The 25,260-nt window shown below is 29.1% G+C and overlaps 1 protein-coding gene across 1 annotated transcript; it reads left to right on the top strand.

Moving 5' to 3' along the window:
• On the top strand, window positions 1-23,682 carry LOC119689176. The gene is made up of 11 exons (XM_038103947.1): window positions 1-102; window positions 16,090-16,167; window positions 16,239-16,447; window positions 16,670-17,786; window positions 17,853-17,981; window positions 18,050-18,155; window positions 20,025-20,809; window positions 20,880-21,558; window positions 21,633-21,823; window positions 21,882-22,354; window positions 23,330-23,682. Exons 2-11 carry the CDS (start codon window positions 16,103-16,105, stop codon window positions 23,530-23,532), a joined length of 3,957 nt encoding a protein of 1,318 aa, XP_037959875.1. The 5' UTR covers window positions 1-102; window positions 16,090-16,102; the 3' UTR covers window positions 23,533-23,682.
• The last annotated feature ends 1,578 nt before the right edge of the window (window positions 23,683-25,260 follow it).

Below are 25,260 nucleotides of genomic sequence, written 5' to 3'. Positions count from 1 at the left end.
TTTTTAGTTTAATTTATCAAAAAAATTTCTGTGCTGCATATATTAAAGCTGAAGCTACTAGATAAGTAAGCAACATCGTCGATAACAGCAACAACACAAACAGTTAGTATTAAATCAAAAAATATCTAATTTAAAATAAAAATAAAATCAAAATTGAATTTGTGTAAGTAATTTGTAACTAAATAAACTAATAAAATGTATTAAATTTAAAGCATTTGGTGACAAAAAATTATAATATACATACGAGCGTATATAGATCTGTAGATATGTATGTATACGCGCATTTATACATTCATATATGTTCTATATTCGGTATATATATACGTACAAACGTCACTGTACGAAATGTACGTACACATATAATTTTACGTACGCAGTGCATGTTGATATACATACAAACACTGTAGAAATCTGTTATATCTATATTAATTTTTATGCTCATATTTAATATATAATAAATTTGATTGGTGTCAAAAACAAAAAACAAGATAAAATAAAAAGAAAACAAAAATAAAAAATTGCTTTTATTAATAAAAATATATGTGAAAATGAATTAATGTATTTATAACATAAATATTATGAACTGAAACAAAAAGTAGATCTTAGTGAAGAAGAAAATTTATTTTTAGCAGATATTCAACATAGTTGTATCCCCTCCCCCCTGTGGCGAAGCACATATATAGCACTTCTAATGAAATAAATGACCGAAATTAATAAGGAAATGTTTGAATAAGAATATATGTACATATTTATAAGTTAATTAAAAAGAACTTAAACTAAACTATAAAGAAAATATTTTTATTTCTTAAGCACGAAAAAGATAACAAAAAAAAAACAAATACACATACCTTATCAAATACTTAAAGTTATAAAGTTAAAGGATATTACTCAAGGGTGGGCAGGCACACTAATACAGTAAGAAAGTTTTTGTATTGTTGCATTTATGTGCTGCAAAATTCTGTGCAAAAGACGGATGCATTTTAAAACATTCCCTATTACATTAACAATTCCAACAAAATGTGTTTAATTTTTAAAATAAATGCAATCCTTAAATTGCATAAAATAATAGTTAAATAAAAATGTCATTATTTATCTTAAATTTTAACATACATAAAACGCAATCCATACTTAACATGTTTTGTTGACTGCGGCTTATGCGTATACGTAATAATTATAGCATACGATTAGTAAATTGTCTTCGCCCATCTCTGTTATAAACAGCATAAAAACCAAAAGGTGAATGTATAATAAAATAAACAGAAACATAAATTAAAATAAAAAAATAAATAAAAACAAAAAAAGCAACTATAAAAAAATTGCCAATAAAATGCACAACACGAAGTGTGTACATAAAATTATAATTACACTAAAAACAAAAGCAACAAAAGAAGAATAAAAAAAAAACAAATATTAAATCACAAAACATATTAGAAGAAAGAACACTAACTTCAAACTTTAAATGTGCCGTCCTGTGTCGTCCCACCCCTTAATTGCTAACACAATGTCTATCAAGACAATAATCAGAGCATGCGTTTTCCTTTTGCGTTATTTTGGTTGACCTGTTGTTGTTGTTGGTTGGTTGGTTTTAACGGTAGAGTAAATATTGTTGTTGTTGAAATGAAAAGCTGCCCACCCTACTCCCTCAATTAGTAAGCACACATACACAAATACACACACACACAAGCACACACATACAAACGCTGCTTATTCGCGACATTGTGTATATGCATTTTTCGTTCGCACAAAATCGTTTATAATTATGTACAGCTGGGATAATGAGGATTTAATATAAAAGAAAAAAAATTATTAATATACACATACACACACGCATACACATACACGTACACAACAACACGGAACATTGGCAGATACAATATAAAGTTCACAGCTTAAACTGTGTGCAGTAGACAACTTACAGTTCACAGGTATACACAGGTAGTTCCGATAATTGCGAGCAAATAATATAATATTATAAATAAAAATTTTGTTAATAAAAAGTGGCAAGTACTGAGATTGTCATAAATTTAAGTAATTAATGTGTTATATGTTTATCAATAGCTGTTGTTTTTCCTATTTTTGTTGTGCTTGTAGCTATTGTTGTAACCTAACAGGTTAGTGAGTATATTTTTTCCAACCTATATATTGTATATTAGCTTAATTAAAAATCCATAAATACACTTAAATACATATACAAACCTACACGAGCGTACGTAGCTGATGCTACTCCGGCGTGAACAGGCACTTCATTTGCATGCACTAACCTTATTTGCCTATTCTAGACCACACCTTTCATTTTAAATGAAGTGTATGAAATTATTGTACTAAATAGGCTATGAAAAAAGATTTTTCAATCCATAATTTAAAGGCAATTTAACATTAGATTTTGAGCCTTGAGCACGAAATAGATAGAATGTAATTTCATTAATTAAAATGCTTTTGTTCTGCGACACATAGTAAAAATAAATGAACTCTACTAACTCGACTAACTCGACTAACTCAATTCCCTTTGTAGGAAAGGAAAAAAGGATTCAAGAGTTAAAAGGGTACGCACACATTGTGACTATCCATGGTTTATTGCACCTACGACACCGTTAATACTGTTACTCAACCTTGCTTACTAAGCGTAATACGAGTATGAAGGATATATAAAAAGATATAATCATACTAAAACAAATTTTACTAATTATTACATTTTTAACTCATATTTAAGATATTTTAGTTAAGACATACATTGTATATTATAAATAACAATTATCTTTTCAAATGCTCTTTTGCTTTGAAAGCTTACACATGAGTAATATTATTCTTAACTCAATCTGCATTCATTATTCTGTAATAATCTTTTTATATGAGAATCAGAACCAATACACAAGCTTGGTATTCTATCCACTTAGGATACAATAGTTGATCTATGGACGTAGTGTCGCGAACAGTTAATGTTGGAGCCCACCTACTATATTTCCAATTTCTTGAGTTCATATAATTATTGCGAGAAACGAACAGACAAGAGTTTATTTAATACACGGTTCTTTCTACTTCCGGCATTCCTATTGTTGATATATCGGGTGTTGTTTTAGCTGCATGAGAACTTAAAATAGTAATACAAGATATAAAATATTTTTGAAATTAAATTTTTTTTATTATAACCTGGCAGATAATTTCATGATATTTGTTTTTGGAATATGATTTATCCGCCGACATATGCCCGTTGCGGCTACGAATTACATTGTCAAATTTTAGACTTTTTTTATAATTAATGTGGCCGTATGGCGTCAATGGTGGCATGAATATTGACTTCCAATGCTTTAAGAATTATTATTTTATCGGTTGTCGGCATGAACCAGTAAATTAACATAGCTCCATAAAAAGTAATCGAGAGGTGTTAAATTGCATAAACGAGGGTCCAGTTAACAGGACCACTTTTGAAAATAATGTTGTTCTTAAATTGATTTCGCAATAAAGCGATTGTTAAGCGCGCTGAATGACAAGTTGCACCGTTGTGCCATCTTGTTGGAACCAAATTCCAAATGTCGTCGATATTTAAGGGATTAATTTTTGGAAATTGCAAAACAAAAATTCAATCAGCATAGTTAGATAGCGTTCACCATTCACCGTAACGGTAACACCATCCTCCTTTCAAAAGAAATAAGGACCGATGATGTCGCCAGCGTGTGAACCGCAGCAAACAGTCAATTTTAATGGATGTAATGGTGATACGTTAAGGATTAATGCTTGATGATTATGTTCGTTCCATATATGCCAATTTTACTTATTGACGTAGGCAATTAACCAGAAATGAGCTTCATCAATAAATACAATTCTTCGGCGAAGTGCTCTATGAAATTCGCGAACAGATTTATTTTTTTCAAAGTAAATTTCCACAATTTGGAAGCGTTGTTCTAGCGTTAAACGATGCATTATGAATTATCAAACCCGACTAAACAGAATAGTCAACATAGTTTGATATTCTCAGTTGTCGTATACACTTTGTAAGTAGTAAACGTACACTTATTTTAATATACTGTTTGTCTAGCTAACTGTTTATATCACGCTAATATCTGAGTATTTTATTTATTTGGTCTTCCGCAAGCTTTCCCGAACTGCTGGTTGTAATACTAGGGACTTAATTTCATCGCCGGTATTGATTTGAACTCTAAGAAATTACACACACATATAAAGTAATGGGTTTTTATCCATCTAAGTTAGTACGATTAGGCGACTTATCTGAACAACAATACCACACTATATTATTTTAATTATTATTTTTATTTTATTTTTATCTGTAAGCTAAAGCATTTTATATGTACAATACCGTACTATATAATTTAATTCATTATTATTATTTAGCTATAATTTATAAGGTATTTCGTCTTTATTTAAACAAAATTTCAGGACCAAAATTTGTATTTTGTGAAAAATAATTCTTCTTCAAATAGTCTTTTTGAAGGTTAATATTATTCCCTGAGAACAGAAACATTTGAAATGTGTTGTTCCTAATATATAAATAAATATTTCAGCACCAAAATTTGTGTTTTCTGAAGAATGACTTTTCGTCAGATAGTGTTTTCGAAGATATTAAGGTTTTTCATGATATAAGACGTACAATAAATATTCGAAAAGTGTTGTGTCTAATATAGAAATAAATATTTATGCACAAAAATTTTATATTGTTAGAAACACCACTTCTTCAGATAGTCTTTTTAAAAATTAAGGTTTTCCACTGACATGGGACGTATGAGGAGTATTCGGAAAGTGTTGTGTTATTATTTTTCGATATAGTTTCTCCTTATCTCGATATATAAAGTCCTGGCATCAAGGTCTTTAAAATATCCACCTCTATATATTGATGAAGAAGCAAGTGTAATAAATTGTGAGAATTTTGTGTTTTTGGTAAACTGTACAATATTATAAAATATGTTTAAATAAGAATTTTGTGTTCTATGACAAGATATCTATTTCTAATAGAAAAGTATGGTAATGAAGACGAAATTTTTAAATCCAAATTAATTTTTAATATTTAAATCAAGTGAATCCTTAGGCTAACCATACCTCTGACCACATATTTTTCACAGAACTTGATGGTTTTGTTTTAGTTCAATTCTTTCTAGTGAAAACCACAATAAGTTTTATAAAATAAAAAAATAAGTTAGCTAGTAATTTAAGTAATTACATCTTTAATCAATTAATTTGTATTAAATGAGCTGGTAATAAAACAATATAATTCTATTCAAGAATTCTCTTACTGCCCAGTAATTTCGATAATGCTTGGTTTCGCGCATTTTGATTTGGATGATTTTGCAATTTTGTGTTGAATTACTTGAATGGCTATTTGGTTTATCTTTTACTAACAATGTATTGAAATTCTTATGTAAATTAAAGCTCTCTAAATAGAGGTTACATATTCCAAACATTTGTTCTGAATTTGTTCAACATACGTAACCGTATATGGGTATGTTGATTAAGTACTCCCGCATAGTTCGATTATAGAACTTATACATATGTTCTCTATTTTTAAATAGAACCCAATTTAAACTGAGGTAGCTAGAACTAATAAAGTTTATAGACATAATTGGATCCTAATATCAAAAAAATTATTGTATTTTATATTATGCATATTTAGGATGAGTTTAAAAGCGGTATATAATACTATTGATAGGTTTTAGTATTTCATAAATTCTATAATATTCCCGGCTACCTGTTGTGTCTTTAAGCGTTTTGATACGCTTTCGCCGAATGTTGTTCAGTCAGCCGATTTGGCTCTGAAATCTGATAATGGAACCATATTCCTTTTTTAAGTATGTATTACTTAAAAAGTGTTATCATATATTTAAACAGTGTTCAAGACATATCTCCAAACAGTTTTCTGATAAACACATGTTATTCTAAAATATAGCACACATGTTCTAATATTTTAACGTTGTCAACTATCTCCTGAAACTTATATTTAAGACTACTTAAAACAATTGAGACCATTGCTTTGATATGTTTTTAAATCACGAACTCATATCAGGATAATCCGAGAATTCAACGTCATTGGTTGTTATATGACCGAGCTTAAATTGAAACTTTTTTTTTATTTTTATTTATTATTGCTACAACTAGTTACATTATAAATAACGAGTAGCTTGAATCTAATAAATACTATGCATACATAAATAAGCAATTTTCTACACAAATTAGTTTACATTCTAATTCAATGCCATGTCAGCGACATTTCGCCGTTTTAGTCGTCTTTGTTGTCCATACGAGGTTATGATGTTAACAGATTCTGTGTTAACATGTTGCTGCAATCTCAGTTTGTGACTTGTTGCTTTCTTTTTTACTTTTTAAGCGAATGTGGACAATTTTAGATCAAGATGTATATCGCTGTTCCTAATGTAACATGGCGCTTTTAAAATGCTCCGTAGAACCTTGTTCTGGAAACGTTGGATTATTTCGACGTTACTGTGGCTAGCGCTCCCCCATAGTTCAGCGCCATACGACCATGTAGGTTTTAAAATTTGATTGTATAGCAGAATATTGTTTTGCATAGATAGTGTGGATTTGCAGTCAATTAGCCATTCCATTTTTCGCAACTTCATATCAAGCTCGTCTCGTTTCTTTTTTATGTGTTCCTTTCATCGTAATTTTGCGTCCAACGTTATACCAAAATATTTTGCAGTGTTGGCATATGGTATCCGAGTACCTTGAATCGAAATAGGAAAGTACTGTATGTTTTTATTTGTAAAATCTACATTTGTAAAATGTAAAATCTACAGATTTAGCAGAATTTAGTTTGATACGCCATCTTTTTGTCCAATTGCCTAACGAATCTGTAGCTGTTTGTAATTTGGTTATTGATTATTCAACGAAGTCAGCAATCGCCAAAATAGCAGTATCATCTGCAAATGTTGCAATTTTACTTTCAGGTGTTATTGGCAAGTCCATTGTGTAAAGCAGGTATGGTAGTGGACCATACCCCTGATGTACATTCCATTCCCCTGAGTACACTCCCCTGAGGTACACCCGCTTTTATCGCAGAAAAATTTGAATAACAGTTTTCGTGTTTTACATAAAAAAACCTCGAGATAATGTAAGACTTCAAAATCGCAAAATATGACGACGTCAAACATGTTTCTAGTTTACTCAAAAGACCTTTGTGGCAGACTTTGTCGCAAGCCTGTGAGACATCGAAGAATACAACAGAACACTGTTTTTTACCTTCAATAGCCCTTTCAATTTCATCGACAATGCGGTGTACTTGATCTATAGTCGAATGCTTGCCACGAAAACCAAATTGATGGTTTGGTACTAGTTTTTCGGGTTCTATTATAGGCATTAGTCTCTTGTAGAATAGCTTTTCAAAGAGCTTCGAAAAGGTTGCTAAAATTGAAATTGGTCCATATGACGATATCCATTCTAGTGGTTTGCCTGCTTTTGGAATCATTTTTACCTCCGCGATATTCCATAGGCTAGGAATATATTTTAGATTTATTGTTACATTGAATTGCATTAATAATTTACGATCAGCTTTATCTGGTACCTGCTTTAAAACTTCGGATGTTATAAATTCAAAGCCAGGCGCCTTTTTATTTTTCAAGTCTTTTATTGCTGATTTTAGTTCGCGTTTTGTTATTCGATCGATTTATTGATCGAGAATACCAACTGATGAAATATAATTTTTTACTGACTCATTTTTAATAAGACGAATCTCAGTTTTTAAACATTTAGTAGCTTCATTAAGCCTACTTTTATCTGGAGGAGATCGAGTTTGATGCCATCTTTTCCTTAGTTTCCTTTTTTCTTTTATTAGACTCATAATTTCCCTTGGATAGTTCTCCCCTACAGTTTTTCTTTTATATTCAGGGGTACTGTTCCAAGTCGCTCTTTGAATTTTCTTAATGAACTGGTTCAAGTACATCACAAGTGCTCAGTGGAGTTGAGAGGTTTACACTGTATTTAAGCAATGCTTTATGATTTTTCGTTATGATCGTATCATTAAAGTTAAAGATATTGGCGAATGGTCGGAGTGCAGATCTAAATCTTGTTGAAACTGAAATTGAAAATCCTTTTAACGTTTATTACGCTTCAATGTTATTTATTTCTATTATTTTATATACTTTGATTAATATACGAAACTCTATTCTTCAGAAAATATTAAAAGCTGTTTTAGTAGTAGTTGGAACTTAAGTAAAATTCGGCACATATCTTTTGAAGGACTTCACTTTGAAACTGTAAAATTATCCAATTATTTCATGAAATTTCGAGAATGATCTTACCGATGCATGTAATTGCCAATAGATAATTTCGCTACATATATATATATATATATATATATATATGCATATACACTATGTACTGTATATATATATATATATGAACAATATATATTATTCTGTATATTATTGGAATAAGTTTATCCTTCTTTTGATAATTAGCGCAGAAAATTTCGGATACTAAATACATAGTTATTTTGTATTGAGTAAAAAGTTTTAACTTTTTAGTACAAATTATTGTCCTCCTTTTTATTTAAAAAATGCTTACTCCAATTTATAAAATTTAAACATATTTTTCGATCAGTTTTTTTCATTTTCTGACTACCCATTACATCTTCTGGACAGATGTTATTACAGTTTTCTTTCTAGTCCCATTTTATGACATAACATACTGTTGCAGAGATGCGACATATGAAAATCTGATGGTGCAATGACAGTATTATACGTTGTATGCATCAAAGAGCAGTCAACAAGGTCTTTTATAGCAATTGATGTATCATGCAATTTGTCAGTTTTTTTAATTTTAAAACTCTTGTCGTGAAATCGACAACAGCCGGTATTGAGGCCAGAAAAGACCTATTGTACCAAAATCACTTTCAATTACACAAAACTGTTTAAAGATTTTTGAACAAAGTCCAGACCTAAATCTGGAGAAGAACTCTTAATATCTTCTGGTGACAGAAATTCAATATGAAGTAAGTTTCTTCTGTGCATTGTTAAAGCTGGAGAGTCACAAAAAATATGCATAATAGTTTTTTCATCTTTGAAGTATAATCTACATTCCGAATTAGCAGATTATCGAAGTTTATATAGGTGATATTTCAGACCATAATGACCTGTAATGAAACCCGTTAGCAACCTTGAATCATCTTTTGATGATTTAAGAATGTTTTTGTAAAAGTACTATTTGATCAGTGCTTTGCTTTGCCTAAGTCCTAGGAAACCTTCCCACCACACCAGCCGTAAACGATTCTTCCTCTCCTTGGTTATTGGTTTGTACTGGCCCAGTTTTACCCACAAAAGGGGTGAGGGCCTTTAAAACCAGTTTTTGATGCAGTTCTGGCTAGCTTTTCAGCTTGTTCATTTCCCAAAACTCCTCTGTGGCTCGGAACCCAATAAACACTTAACTTTTTCCAAGCTGCAATTAACTCTAAAAGCTCATAACACTCAAGGAACTGTTTCGACTTAGAAGTTCAAGAAGACAGAGCAGCCTGGCTGCCAGAGTAAATAACAATTCTAGAGTCATACCAAATGATATTGAAGACACTGGATCTTAAGCATAAGTTGATTGCGTGAATTTCTGCTTGGAAAACTTTCGGCTATGTACCTATTGTCTCCGAAATTCTGGTGTTGGGTCCACATACACCAGCACCAGTGCCGTTATCCATTTTTGATCCTTCTGTGTACCAAACCAAGCTTTTTGGGTAACTAATCGAAAGATATTTTGCACCAGTTTTTGCACGAGTTTTTATGTTTAGAACATAAATAAAACTGATTGATAATATCATAAGGAATATCTCAATGGCAGATGACATTTGGGCCATGTCTTTAGTTCAATAATTAGCAATATTTTAATGTGTGAATATTTAGTAATCTAGTTATTAACAGCATAAACTAACGTGTAAGATTAGTTTTAAGATTGAAATATTATACTGTTTTTGAACTAAAATAAAAATACCATACTACTACTAACATATTTCAAATGAACTGGACAAGACTGCATGAGACTAAGTTATATTAATGCATATATATTTAAATTAAACATCGCAATTAAAACTAAATTATGGGTTGAAATAGTTTTTAAGCTTTCAATAATTAATAATGTAACTCACTGTAGTTATAAACTAACTTTTTTTCTTGTTTCTAAGTATCTTAAATAATTTTTAACAAAACTTCATCTATCTTCATATTACAAAATACTTTGAATATCTCATATCTCTTGTTTCTTCTATTTATTATCATTAAAAAGTTAAGAGTTAATTTAAATTAATTAAACATCTTAATAAAAACTTTCCTTTACTTTTTCAGAGATATAAGTTGCTTCTGTAAAAATGAAGAAAAAGTTTTGTTTTATTGGCTTTGAGATATTTGTTGAACAACTATGCCTTTATCTTTTTAATATTTTTATGGCTCTGTAGTAATAAAAATTCCTAGAAACTAAAACTTTTTATTTAATTTAAATATAAATTTGAAAACTTTTCTTTTTAAACTTTCAATGAGAGGAAGATGCCATCACTTGAATGCATCATAATCTCCTAGTTTGGCTGCATCGAAACGTGCCAGTAATTGTACATTTTGTACTTGAATAGTTCTTGACATCTTCTTTAAATTTAACGTTATAATCATATCCTTGATCCTATTCCACCTTTTATATTTATATACAAATAAATTTTAATTTTTTATTTACGTCAATAAGGCGTCCACAAATTCAAAGCCATTCCAGCTAATAACCCGCATTAACTTATCATCTATTGTCAGTTGATTTTCTCTTTACGAAATTGTTCTTTTAATCGTATCCTTTTTGCATTCTCCAATTATGGGATGGAATAGAATTTTTGAAAAGCTTCTTTTGATTTCAATAAACATATTGAATAGAATTAGGGTCATATTTTTCATGCTTTTAGAAATATGATTTTAGTAGCATTAAGTACTACTCAACAAGAAATATTTTTTATACTCTAAGGGTTAGATTTATTTTTATTTAAAGAATTTTATTTTGTGTGATGGTCATTAAAGATGAAATATAAACATGTATGTTAAAATATGGAATAGCAATAATTAAAATAAAATATTGTATTAGTAGTTTTTTGTTTTTTTTGGAGTTCAGAATTATTTACACTTTGAATTATTACTTAAAATTGTATAAAATGAAAAAGAAAATTATAATAAGACGGTATGTAATGGCAACAATATGTCTGTCTTTGAGAATTATAATAAATAATCAAAGTAGATAGATAGTAGATAGTTTTAAAAAAAATTTTCAACTAAAAAAATATAATAAAAATATAGTTATCGATAGTCATCACATATCACAAAAATTGCTTTCTTAGATTACCGCTTCTCTTTTAGTAACGCTATGAGATATTCCCATTTGTTCCATTCAGCAAAACAGTACATGTGCTTGAAGACAGTACATGTGCTTGAAGACAGTACATGTGCTTGAAACAATGAATAGCCCGCCAAGAAGTTTATGAGGTCTTCTACTTCTCTCATATTATACAAAGTGAAATTACTGTCATTATCTGTGTTGTATGGTCGGTAGTTAGCAACAGAACTAATATGACAACCGTGTTAAATAAAATACCGAATTCATGTGATGGCTCGGAGAACTCCGAGGCCATCTAATTAGCATATCATAGTTTTAAAATGTACGTACATATAAAAAAAAGAGTTGTCTTTTACTTATACTGTTATATATCTGAAAGAACATTTTTTTTTTCTACAAAGAATAAAAACTTATTTAAAGAAAATGGAAATTTAATATCAGTTTTAAAATAATGGATTTATAAAAACGAAACTAAGAAGGATGTTACAATAAGTACATTACTGGATTCAAGAAAGTTATCACAGATATAAATTATATTATAATTATATTTTATTATAAGTTTTTTCATTTTCAACTGACTTCCGGTGAAAATCCATAAATTACACTAATTAATTTATGTCAACATTTTTTATTATTATTTTAAAAAAAATTTTTATAATAAAGATATTTCGGTCTATCTCGTAGGCCATCTTCAGAGTAGATAGGTAAAAAATAAATTATTTATAGTTTATTATGAAAATAACTTATAAAAGGTAATTTTTTTTCTTAAATAAAAAATATTAATACATAAATAAACAAAAGAATTTAACATTAAAGTGATGAGCCTTGATTACCAGTGTTCTTTTGGTATATGACAAAATTTTACAATTTCAAACATTACAAATATATATTATATTTATAAAATATATTAATATATATTATATATGTATAAATATTTATCCTGAACTTTAATAGAATGGAAGCACCTTATTCTTGTTATATTTATAGCCCATATATTAAGTTTGCGCAGCCTATTCACAAATAGGTACTACCTATCATTCAAAAGTTCTGTATACTATGAAATGCACCTTGTATGTTATTATTCTATTTGTAGTATAAAGTAATAGAACGTAAGATTCTTAGAATGTTAAAATGATCAATTGTTAAAATGATCAATTGTTAAAATGATCATTTAAGCTTATATCAATATAATCATGTGAAAATCTTTTATAACATACTATTCGAAATATATAAATCGAGGATGTGTTTGAAAAATAATATACATATATATATATATACAAACTAAGGAGTTCAATATGAAAGTCCCACTTGTTGATATATAAAAATTAAAACTAGAGTTTTCTGCATGTTAAAAATTGACTTATAAATGCACCCAGCAATGAAGGCTCTTAACTAAAGAAATTTATTTATAACATGCATTGTAATGTAGCACAATGTATGCTTATTAACATTAACTAAAAGTAACTACCATATATTATATAGAAACAGAACAGACAAAATAAATATAAAACTTGTTAGCAGATTTGCACATACATTGTGACCGAAAGGTTTTCGGAGGTTCTCATTTAAAATTCGCGCGCTGTATATTTTTCGATATTTTAAGTTTATGTAGTTTGGCAGCACTGTCCTTAATTACTATGCCAAAAATGAGCGCGATCTGTCAGACAGTTCGTTTACGGCAGCTGTTGAAACCAGTTCACCTCAGTAGTGCGTTGCGAAAAAAACAATGGAAAAAAATATTGAACAAAGAGTTTGCATCAAATTTTGTTTTTCGAACGAAATTTCGTGTGCAGAATCGTTGCGAATGCTACAAAAGGCTTATGGGGAATCAGTTTTATCGAAAACTCAAGTTTATGAGTGGTACAAAGCCTTTCAGGACTGTCGTACGACCGTCGAAGACATGCCGCGTTCTGGACGACCTTCGACCTCTACCACCGACGAAAACATTGAAAAGGCAAAGGAAATCGTGTTCAAAAATCCTCATGTGAGTGTTAGAGAGATAGCACGAGAGCTAGGCATCGGTCGTGAGATGGCTCGTTTGATTTTGGTGGACAATTTGTGTATGCGACGTGTCAACGCCCGGCTTGTTCCGATTCACCTCAATTTGTTCAACATTATCAACGATTTTAAGGCCAAACATTCAATAAATACCATCGAACAGCCACCGTATTCACCTGATCTTGCACCGTGTGACTTTTTCCTGTTTCCCAACCTCAAATTACCACTCAGAGGAACGCGTTTTGAATCCATAGAAGACGTAAAACAGAATTCGCAGAGGGAACTCAAAGCCATACCGGAAAGCGCCTATAAAAAATGTTTTGATGATTGGAAGAAACGTTGGCATTTGTGTATCGCTTCTAATGGAGCATATTTTGAAGGAGATAAAATAAATATTGATGAAGATTAAGAATTTTGCGTTTTATTTATTTATGACCGGAAACTTTTCGGTCACAATGTAAGAGCTCCCTGTCAATTGGTAGTGTAAATGAGTTTTCGGTAACTCATTTTTTTTTTATTTTGGTAATTGAAATTTAGACCACAAAGACCAAAACAATAATAACAGTATATGCCTTTCTACAAAATCAGTGCTGTTGAGTAGCACTTAGAAATTTTCTAGTTCGAAAAAACAAAAAATTTTTGATTAAGAATCTTATACTCGTTCGAACATCTCTATGATTTAGTTATCTCTGTTTAAACAGTGCGTTTTTTTTACATTTAATATTACAGAGTTATTTCAGTGGTGTATTTTTCCTCTACAGCCTCTTATACATGTTTTGTATCCTATCAAGTTCCCTTTTTATGTACTTCTTGTCCTGTTTTTGTGTGATTGATTTCTAGCATACAAATAGTTACTATAACAACAACATACAATAGCTAATGCCATTACCTTACGAAAGTATTTTAGCTATTTGCATCTTAGATCATATTATACTTTCTTATTTTCTGTAGCCGCTAAAAATAAACCTTCTTTTCGAAAAGCAATAGTATACATAACGGTCCTGAAAATTAATTTTGTTAATTTGCTTACACATATAAATTGAAGTCATGGGTATTATGACCTAGAGTTATTCATTGTAAGTAGTCATAAAGATATACTCAAACTTAGTGAATGAGAATGAATCCACTGAAACTTAGTGAATCTAATGTCCATTTGTTTCGTAGTGCTTCGAGCTCAAACAAAATTTGTTAAGTTCGGTTCCTCATGAAACACCAATATAATCAATTGCTGTTTAGTTTTGAGATTTATACACAAAGATCCATGATTTGTTACCTGGCACTATTTTATACAAATCTATCTTATACCTTACCTTACCACTAAATTTTTTCAGCATTTCTTTGCACTAATTAACAAGAACATTTTTTGTCATTATTGTCAAACTATGTAAGATTTTTATTAATAAAAGTAAAAGCAATTTATTGATATATATATGTTTTAATAAGTCATCAAAATTCAAAACAAATCTATTCACAACAATTTTCATTTAACCGATCAGAGTTTTTTTTTTGAATCATAGCTCTAAGTTACAATAAACAATACAAGCTAAAATACTTCTAAATCTTTCAAGAAATTGCATGCTATGTTAAGAATTTTTTAAGAATATGGACTTCACATCAAATAACAATATTTATTTGGTCTTATTTTAATACTTACTGATCACTGTTGGTCAAGAAACCATGTTAGGAGAGTGTATATAAGGACAGCTTTATTACTGTCAAGTGTGACGCATATTAATCATATTAGGGACTTACTTACTGGAGAATCTTAGTCATCCATATAACCTTCCGTTAAAGAGCATCGTGGGCTTTATTAGAGCTTTGAAATGGTTTTTAATTATTCCAGTTTAGTAAGGCAACGCATGGTGCAATTGGTATAAGTAGATCAATGTTAAAACTTAAACCAAAGTCATATCTCTTGAAGAAAACAATACATTTGGAACGAAATTATAGTCTTCAATATATATTATAAATATATATTTATGTAGAATGTTAACATTATATATAGTGGTGAATTTAATTAACAAAGCGAAATATATGAATATGTTCCTATGATCATGTTGCTAGATATAGTTGGCTTATCCAAAGACTCAAAAGGTTTATTTTTGTGATTAGAGAATAGACAAAGGATGTAGTTCAAATAATTTTATTAAATATTATATTTCCGGCTACAGGTCACCTTTTTTAAAAATTAAACGTTTCTTGAATATTTTTTAATATCCATTATCCATAATATCCATATTGCAATATGGAAAACAGAAACAAAAACATGACGAATTGATATATATTTTATTTATATTTATTAATGTTTACTAATTAGTTTTTATCCTGATGATGACTCCCAAGAAGAGTCGAAATATAGAATATAATAATAAAAATATAGCTGAAAACAATATGTATAAAAAAACAATATTAAGATAATCAGATCGAAAAACAAATTCAAAATTTAATTTTATTAAACTACATATTATAATAACTTTAACAACATTTGTCCAAAATATTCATTACCAATAAACATTAAAATAAAAATTAATTAAAATTTAATTTCAAATTAATTAATTTAATATAATATTGCTATAAATTTTATGAGAGAGAATCAGAAAGCTTTAAAATTACTTGTATATATTTTTTTCCATAAAACCAATATTTTACAATCATGATCATTAAAAAAATTTCTACGAGTTTATGATATTTCATAATTTTATACTTCTGAAATACTCTTCATTTAAATTCTGTGAATGACCATTCTAATATTTTTGAAAATAATAAATTACTTATTGTGCCTTGTTCCAGAAACTTCATCAACATGGGTAATGTATGCAGCTCAGGACAAAAAAAGAAAAAAGACAGCATATCAGAAAAATCAGATGAGTGAGTATATTTATAATATATACAAGTATAAAATTTGATATTATATAACTAACTATATATATTATTATTAGCACTCCATCGTATCAGGCAGCAACTAATAACAAAAAAGACAGTAAAAAATCGACTGATGCAAATAACGAAAAATTAGCACCATTAGCTGATCCTGAATTTGTGCCCGATATACGAGTACCTAACACAGATGTTTCACAAGAACAAGAAACGTCCAAAAATATTGATGCGAAAAAGGCAAATCAAAGTGGAGAAAAATGCGCCACTAACGGTAAGCAAATCTGTAGTATGGCACCAAAAGATCTATTGTATTACCCTATATCTATAAGTATAAGATTACTATATAGAGAGTGCACCGTCTATATTTATCTTAAACCTATATAGTTTCCAAAAAAGTATAATAAGTCATCGTAAATTAATTAATTATGTATATTTAATTTCAATCAAAAAAATGATAAATAAACAATAAAAATTATTTATCTTATGTTTTTAGATTCTACAACTAGTACGCCATTGGCTACTACAGCTCCCTCCGATATCTCAGGTCAAAAATCGACGCCTAATAATCTAGCAATCTTACAAGGAAAACCACCGCCTAGTCGCAAAATTGAAAGAGATAAGAAAATTGTGATCTATATTTTAGCGGATAATAGTCCAGAATATAAGAAGCATAAGCGAGTCATATATAGCTTACAGAAACACTTCACGAGTAAGTGCCAAAGTAGAGGTTTTGATTTCATCATTTCGGATGTGCATGAAACCGATGCTGCAGTGAAAAAAGATTTCACAAAATTATTAGAGGTTAAGCGCTGGACGCACAGCCCATTAGAAGCTCAAGGCGGACATGAAGAAGCTGCAAATTGTCTATCAGAAATCTCAAGGCATTCATCAACATCATATATAATACCCATACTGTTTTTAGGCTCATCATTAGGCATGCCGATGTTGCCATTGACAATTGAAAGTCAAGATTTTACATCGGTTTTAACTGCGGCTACAGATGAAGAAAAAATACTTTTAGAAAAATGGTATACCATAGATAATTCTTATCAACCAATGTGTCATCGTTTGCATACACAACAAATCGATGCATATTCTACAGAAGTCAATGATGAACTAAATAATCTGCTCAATGTGCTATTGCGCTTATTCTCGGATGATCTAAAAGATTCTTATATGACAACCGTTGTTGAACAAGAAATTAATAACACGGTGCTAATGAGTCAGGAATTGGCTAAACGTTGTATATGGGTACAGACTGGTGCACAGTATTCCAAGACACCTGAAAATGCCACACAATTAGACGTTGAGATTTTGAGACGCATCACAAAAATCTATGCTGAACTTAAATCACATCTTTCTGAAAAAAATCTTATACGCATACTGCCTACAATGAATATCTTAGATGAGGAACTAACCGCCGTTATAGAGAATTTATTAGATAAGTCTATTACAGGAATTTTTGATGAACATCTTAATAAAAATAGTATACCATATAACACAAATGGTGTAGATAAGATATTACTAGAAGAAGTACATCTTATTGGTCAGTATTCTAAAATTTTAGCACAAAATGCTGCAAATTTTGATATCATGAATGATTTGAAGAGGTAATTCATTTTGTTGAGAATGTTTTTATTCTATTAAATACATAAAATATATATGAAATATTATAGATATATAAAAGACAACAGTCAGTCTCCCCTGATAGTATCCGGTGCAAGTGGTTGCGGCAAAAGCGTGCTAGTCTCCAAGCTTATGGAAAATGTACATAGATGGAAACCAGAAGCCCAACTTATATTAAGGTAATATTTATATAATGTACTCAGTTAGGTAGATATAGCAATCTGTACAATTTTCTTAAAATTTACAGGTATTGTAATTTAACCGCACGTAGTGCAGACTTAACCACACTATTAGGATCAATAGCGGATCAAATGTCAGTTTTATATAATGGCGTTCAATGTAAAGCAGATCATGTAAGTTCATTAAGATATATTGTATTAAATAATTATTAAGTATAATATATAAAAGTAATAGTAATAAATATATAAAATTGATAAAAATTATCAATTATCAATTATTAGTATTATATAAGATTATTATATTATTGTCTTATTAACATATATATTAATATAATGCTAAGTTACTATATTTTGAATTATTATATATATTCATTTTCAATATATTCTAATATTTAATATTACATACATATTGTGTTATATCGCTTTTTTTAAGTATATGCATTAATATTACAATTTTCATTATTTTCGTAAACAAAAAAAAAACTTGCAAAATGTGTTCAAAAATTTCTAAAACTTAGATAAAGAGGTTTTTCGAAAAGTAGTGAAATTCTTTTTAATTAATTGCATTTTTGGCTGACCATACAGCTGTTTCGAGTATTGGCAAGTATCCATCATCAGTGGTCTTGGAAATAATTCTTGTATTTAATTATACATAATTATCGTCAATAATGTTTTGAGACTGCAAATTTGAAGCTGAGTCAGCTAAAACTATTAGACTCTTAGAGTTTAAACTTTTTACCTTATAATAGAAAGAAGTATTGAAACATAATATTAATGTGGTTGCTGTATTTACCTATAATGATGACCCTACAAAGACAAATCGACTTAACAATATCCATCAGTCTATATTTATGTTTTCAGTTCCTTTTATGTTAACTATCAGTTCAGTTTTTGATAAATGACGATTAAACTTTTGCAAATAGATGTGGGGAACACAAGTTGGGTACAGACGATGTAACCAACATCGGGCAACCATATTTCATTGCTGCTATATAAACTAAATAATCAGATATGCAATTCTTTTTTATTTAAAAGTGTTTAATTATAATTTAATCTGTAGTAAATACTGTTTAAAATATATTGTTCTTAACAAATCTGTTCAATTTAATAAACTGAGGTTAAGTATGTATGTGTTGATCCTTTTTTCGAGTCAGCACAACTGGGCACTTTTACTCTTTCATAGCTGGGGGTACTACAGGGTCCCACCCATCTCATTGACTAATTTATGTATTTATGTATGACAAGTGCTATATATTGCATACAGTGATATATCACTATTTAAAAATGAATCGATCGCCAACTGCATTCGATGAGTTTAAAAATAATTGCTTTTATTATTTATTAAAATAACATAGTTAAGTTTTAAATAATATTATATTAATAAACCTAATATTTTTTTTTTCTAAAATGCATAGTCCGTAAAATTATGTTGGCTCCAAGAACATATAAATGTTTAATTTACATCAAAGTGGTTTATGTCAAAAATGAAAGTTCTCTAAATTGTAAAATGAAGGAACTCAGCTTAATATTCATTAATTCTATTCCCTTACGCTTTACTGAAAGAAGAATATGACAGAGGAAGAAAAGAAAAGCATGTTTTGAAATAAATAAAAAATGTACTTATTTCCAAATATATATAGTTAAGTCAATTTGTGGCCCACTCTGTCAATGTGTGGTGGTTAGCAGCCATACAAATCAACCTAGCCTAACCGATTTATAATAATTTTATTATATATTTATTTTAAAATGTAATAATTATATGTAATATATGATATTATATATTTTTTTATATTTAATCTATATATATAATCCATATATTCGTATTTAAAGCATATTATGTATTAGTACTTGTCCTATATATAGTTCAACTTAAAAATATACATATATTTTGTTATACATATAACTAGATATAACTATAACTAAAACTAGATTGTCACAAATCTTATTAATTATTTTTATATCAATTATTTATATTTTTATACATTTATATTTTGTTGTTGTTGTTATTATTTATACATAATATACTAAAATATTTTCTTTCAGAATGTGGAGAGTTATGCCAAAGTAATACGTGATTTCTTAGAGAGCAGTAAATATTTCTTTGTTATTATAATTGATTCAGTGGATGATATACTGCATGGAGAAAATTTTAATTGGTTACCTACTAATCTCAATAGCATGTCTAAAGTAATATTAACAATTACCGAAAATGTTAAGGAAGAAGAAAATACAGCTCTTAAAAGTCTAGCTGAACTTGGTATACCAAATAGAAACTTCTTGAAATTGAAACAATTCACAGAAAGACAGTGGAATGATATATTGAGTTCAGGTGGTGGAGATTTTTATGCTGCAAATGGTGCATTGAAGTTGCCAAATGATTGGAAAAACTTACATGGCAAAACACCATTTCAAGCTAAATCATTGTGGTGGCTAGCTTGGCTGGGACACTTATCAATATCCATAACTGAAGTATCTGACATTTTAGGAAAAATGTTACATGTGCTTGAGACGAAGTTTTCAACAGAACACGTGGAGCTAATGCTATTGATTGTATCTCTTTCAAAATGGGGCATACGAGAAAGTGACTGTTTAGGAATATTTCAGAAACATGCACAAATAGAGGCGCAGGTCGCTTTTAAAATATGGTCGAAATTTTGTTGGCTTATGGGGCCTATGCTGATTAGTTTAAAAAATATAAGAATAGCCGACAAAACATTTCGTAATGCTGTTTTAAAGAAGTATTCACAGAAGAGATGGCTGGTACATAAAACTATACGTGACTTCTTTGATAGACAGGATAATACATTTACACAGGGGAACGTTACAAGGTAAGACATGCTCAATTCGTTTATATCATATATGTACCGCAAAATTTAACAAATCTTTTATATCTTCTAGTTATAATTTCCAAAAGTTTTTAAAACTGCCTTATCACCATTTTTGTGCATTGATTGAGGACAACGCCGCTCCGAATAAAATTGAAATGTTATTTAATTGTTTTTATTTTACTGATCTGCAATGGATCGCTGATAAAGTGCATTCCACTGGACCGGTACACTTAATGCATGATATTCTAGAGTCCGAATGGATGTCCAATATAGAAGAGCAGCCTTGCATTCATATCACTTTTCTAAAAGATTTCCTTAAAAGCAATATGCATGAGCTTTGCTATGATGGCCACCAATTTTATACGCTTATTAAATTTTACTTAAAAACTCGTGTAAAAGAAGATCCAACATTGAAGAATGATGAGAAAATTCGTTCATGGCTAGAGTTTACAAATGAAATTGAAATACCTTTCCTTGAAGTGCTGAATTCGTCTTTAGGAAAAGATGATCCAACTATGACCAGCAATTATGATGTTTTGGTCAATTTGCCACAGAAAGGTTATTATGTAGCATCAATAAGTACCGAACGTGAGGAAGTTTGCATATGGGATGTACAAAACTGTACCAGAGTACGGGAATTACAAGGTATATCACAACCAACGGCATTATGTCCAGTTGGTACTTATGAAGCGGCTGTGCTGTGTAGGAGAGAAATAAGAGTAATCAATTTGGATGAAGGAAGATTTAAAGTAAAAGCATTTAAAATTATTAAAATTTATTTATTACTTTAATTGATTAATTGATTTTTAAATATATACAATAGGTCACACTTAAAGGTGTAATGAATCAGAAAATGCCCTATTTTGGCCTTCATGATCAAAACCATTTAGTTTGCCTTTCCCGCAATCGTATGTATGTAAATTTAATGAATCTAGAGTCAGGTGATTGCGTTACTACCTTTAAGGCAGGTGAGGATAGATTCTTAAATTCTCTATTGGTATCCGGAGATGGACGGTAAATGTTTGCTATTAAAGTTATATAATTATAAAAATTAAATATATATATTCATTAGCATTTTGGTTTGCGGTGATGAAACACAGAAGCCTTTTCCACTCTTAGTATGGCATCTCACACAAAGAAAATTGCTTTACGACTTACGCATTCCTCATCACGATTTTCAAACCTCTTTGTCTGCAATCACTTATGAGGGTTCATATGTATGCGTTGTTGCCAAGGAACTCAATGAGCCAACACCGAACTTCATTGTTGTTTATGATTTGCAAAGTGGTACACTATTCAAGAAATGGAAACCAGCATGTAATACTGTTTCTCTGGCTATTAGTCAAGTGAATGCCTGTGTTATTGCTGGTCTGGAAGATGCAAAGATATTGATATGGGATCTTGTGACTGGAAATTGTAGATCAACATTAATTGGTCATAATGCGCCAGTAACATTTTTGAAATTGGATCCATTAGGAAAAGTGCTCTTATCGCGAGACAAGGAGGGACGAGATAATTCAATACGTGTTTGGGAACTAAATACAGGTAAGTGCACTGTAACCAGAGAATGCCTTTTAAAATATGTTATAATGTAACGGTTGTTGTTGTTGTTCTAGCCCATATAGAAATCTTAAAAGCTAGAATATGATAAAATTACAAGGAAAATATCATAACAGGTACATTTAAGCAATTTGACTCCCTGTTGAGAATGGTCCTTGATTGTCTGATAAACGAAAGACTATACAAAACAGAATAGAGCAATAAAATCGTTATATTTAGTTTGAACAAAGATTTCCTTTGGTTAGTGAAACGTGAATTAAAAGTGCTTTTTATAGCACCCTAAACAAGTTTTGTTTGCTCTGTTTTTATAGTTAGTTTTTTGCAATCATAGATAGAAATTTTTTAAACCAATTCGAACGTAACTCGCCTATTTCTGGTAATTTTAAACAAAAATTCTTTTTTTTAATCGGAATATTAGGTGAATTGGTATTCTCTTAATAGTTTACATTATCTCTAAAATATCATTTAGAATTTTAGATTCATACTTTTATTAGATGAATTATGTATGCATTGAGGGCGAGAAATGTATGTTGGGAGCTTGTCTAACATTGAAGTGTTAGCGAATAAAGTATTAAGGTGGACTACTCATTTCGGATAAAGAAATAATGGGCAAAGTAGTTCCGGTACTAAAATTGATTGAAGAAAATTGACTTCAAAAATACTCTGGATCCATTCTATCTTGTTAGACATTGACGCATTAGTGAGTAATAGTAATAGTAATTAGATGGATAACTCATATCGTTACTAAAATTGATGGGAAAAACTTGATTTAAAAAATGTTCCAAATCCATTCTATCTAATATAATTCTCAAAATATACTGCAATATCTCCAAAACTAAACAATAACACCTTTTTCTTAACTTAAGCAAAACACTATTGAAAATAATTTTACAATTTTGATATAAAAATACTATAACTTTATTAACTTTCTAATTTTATTTATTTTTTTTTTGTTATAAGGTAAATCCTTGGCTGTATATAAACCACCTGGACAGATATCAACATGCGAAATTCTACCAAATGGTGCATTTGTGGTCGTTGCTTTAAAGAACAGAACTGAACTTATAACGTTGGCTTTAAAAAATTATGGAGATGCTCCAGATGATAATTGTTACTCATATGGCAATCAGGATAACCAAAATAAAACGTTTAAATTAAATTAAATTAAATTTATATTTTTATTAAATTACACTAAAGCTAAACTTATTTGAGATTAATGGATAGAGGAAAGCAAATCGTATTTCAATTACACACTTTATAGTTATAGTCAAAAACCAAAGTTAATATTCAAGATGTACAAAGATTTTAAATTATTTAAAATTATAAATTAAAAAATATTTCATTAATTAAAATTATAAGTAAAAAGAAAACTACTAAACACAATATGTATAATATACATAAATATATATATATATATATATATGTATATATATGTATACATGCAAATATTTAATTATAATTGTAATTATATAATTATAATTATATACATACATATATATATATATATATATGTATATATTATTATGTATTGAAAATATAAATAAATATTTATTAATTATTTTTAGGTTGTTGCAATAATTGGCGAAAACAAAAACCTCAAGAATGAACCTCATAAATTAAAATAAAAATTAAACTAAAACTAAAACAAGAAGAAAAAATTAATTAAGTTATCATTCAAGAAATTTAAAAAATGGACTGTTTAAAATAATTAAATAAATATATTTAAATAAAAGAGAAAAATTTAATTGCTCTGTTGAAATATAATTATTTTACGATATTGAAGTGCATATTTATGTATGTGTATATTTGCATTTAAATCTTCTTCTTAAAACAACAAAACAAAACCAAAGTTAAACAAATTATTAAATTAAGAAAAAAAATTAAATTCTAAAAAAAATAATAAAATATGAAATAATTTAAAAAAACATATAAAGTATATTATTTCTAAAGAATAAAGCAACTTGGAGAGAGTGTTATTGAAAAGTTGAAGAGGCTGCTTATAAATATGTTTTTATTTTACATCGGAATTGCTTGACATGAAAAGCTGCAATTTGCAATAATTAATAAAGGACAAGGTTAATATTATAATATTTGTATATTACTTTATGAATATTAATTTCAGATGGTTTAAGGAAGAGCGAACTATTTGGGTTAGGTGGGTATCAACAGGCGATCGTCTTCCATATCTAACATAACGTATGAGTTTTTAAAGTTATATAATTGTTACACAATGACAGAAGTTTGATAGTGTCCACAACTTTTATTCACTAATTATATATGAGATCACCATGACCTAATTTAACTTACAAGTTCTTAAAGTCGTAGTTTATGCAAACACGGCTTAAAGTTGAAAAGCGGAAACGTTTTTGTTTTATTATGTATAGTTTATCACTGTAAATTATATTAAAAATACTAAATCTCCAAAAAGAAAAAAAACAAATGCTTCCAAGTCTTTTTATTACTAAAGGACCATACTATTTTCTGCACTTTGTTTATGATTTTACAATTACAGAATGATTAATTTTTAACAACCGTTTTGACGAAAGAAACTAAGTTTTTAATATAAACTACTGTTTTCAATTCCTAAGTAATTGATTTTTTGACTGACATTATCATTGGTTTAGGGATCATTTCTTATATTTAATTATCTGTAAATAATTTTTTGAGACTACAAGTTCCAAGTACTCTTAACTTGAAGAAGTAATTTTCATATTTACCTAGAAAATTATATTGCGCTCACGGCACGTTCTTTTTATGCCAGCTTTCCATAATAAAAGAGACCAATGGTTCTTAATTTTTTGGTTAATAATGTATTCTATGATGGATGCAAACATGAATAATAGCTTTCTTTAAGTGAAGGTGTTGATTTTCGAATCAACATGAAAACAAAT

Source organism: Teleopsis dalmanni, chromosome X (genome assembly GCF_002237135.1).
Source record: "Teleopsis dalmanni isolate 2A chromosome X, ASM223713v2, whole genome shotgun sequence".
NCBI classification, from domain to species: Eukaryota; Metazoa; Arthropoda; class Insecta; order Diptera; family Diopsidae; genus Teleopsis; species Teleopsis dalmanni.
This window is presented reverse-complemented; position numbering and strand designations above follow the sequence as displayed.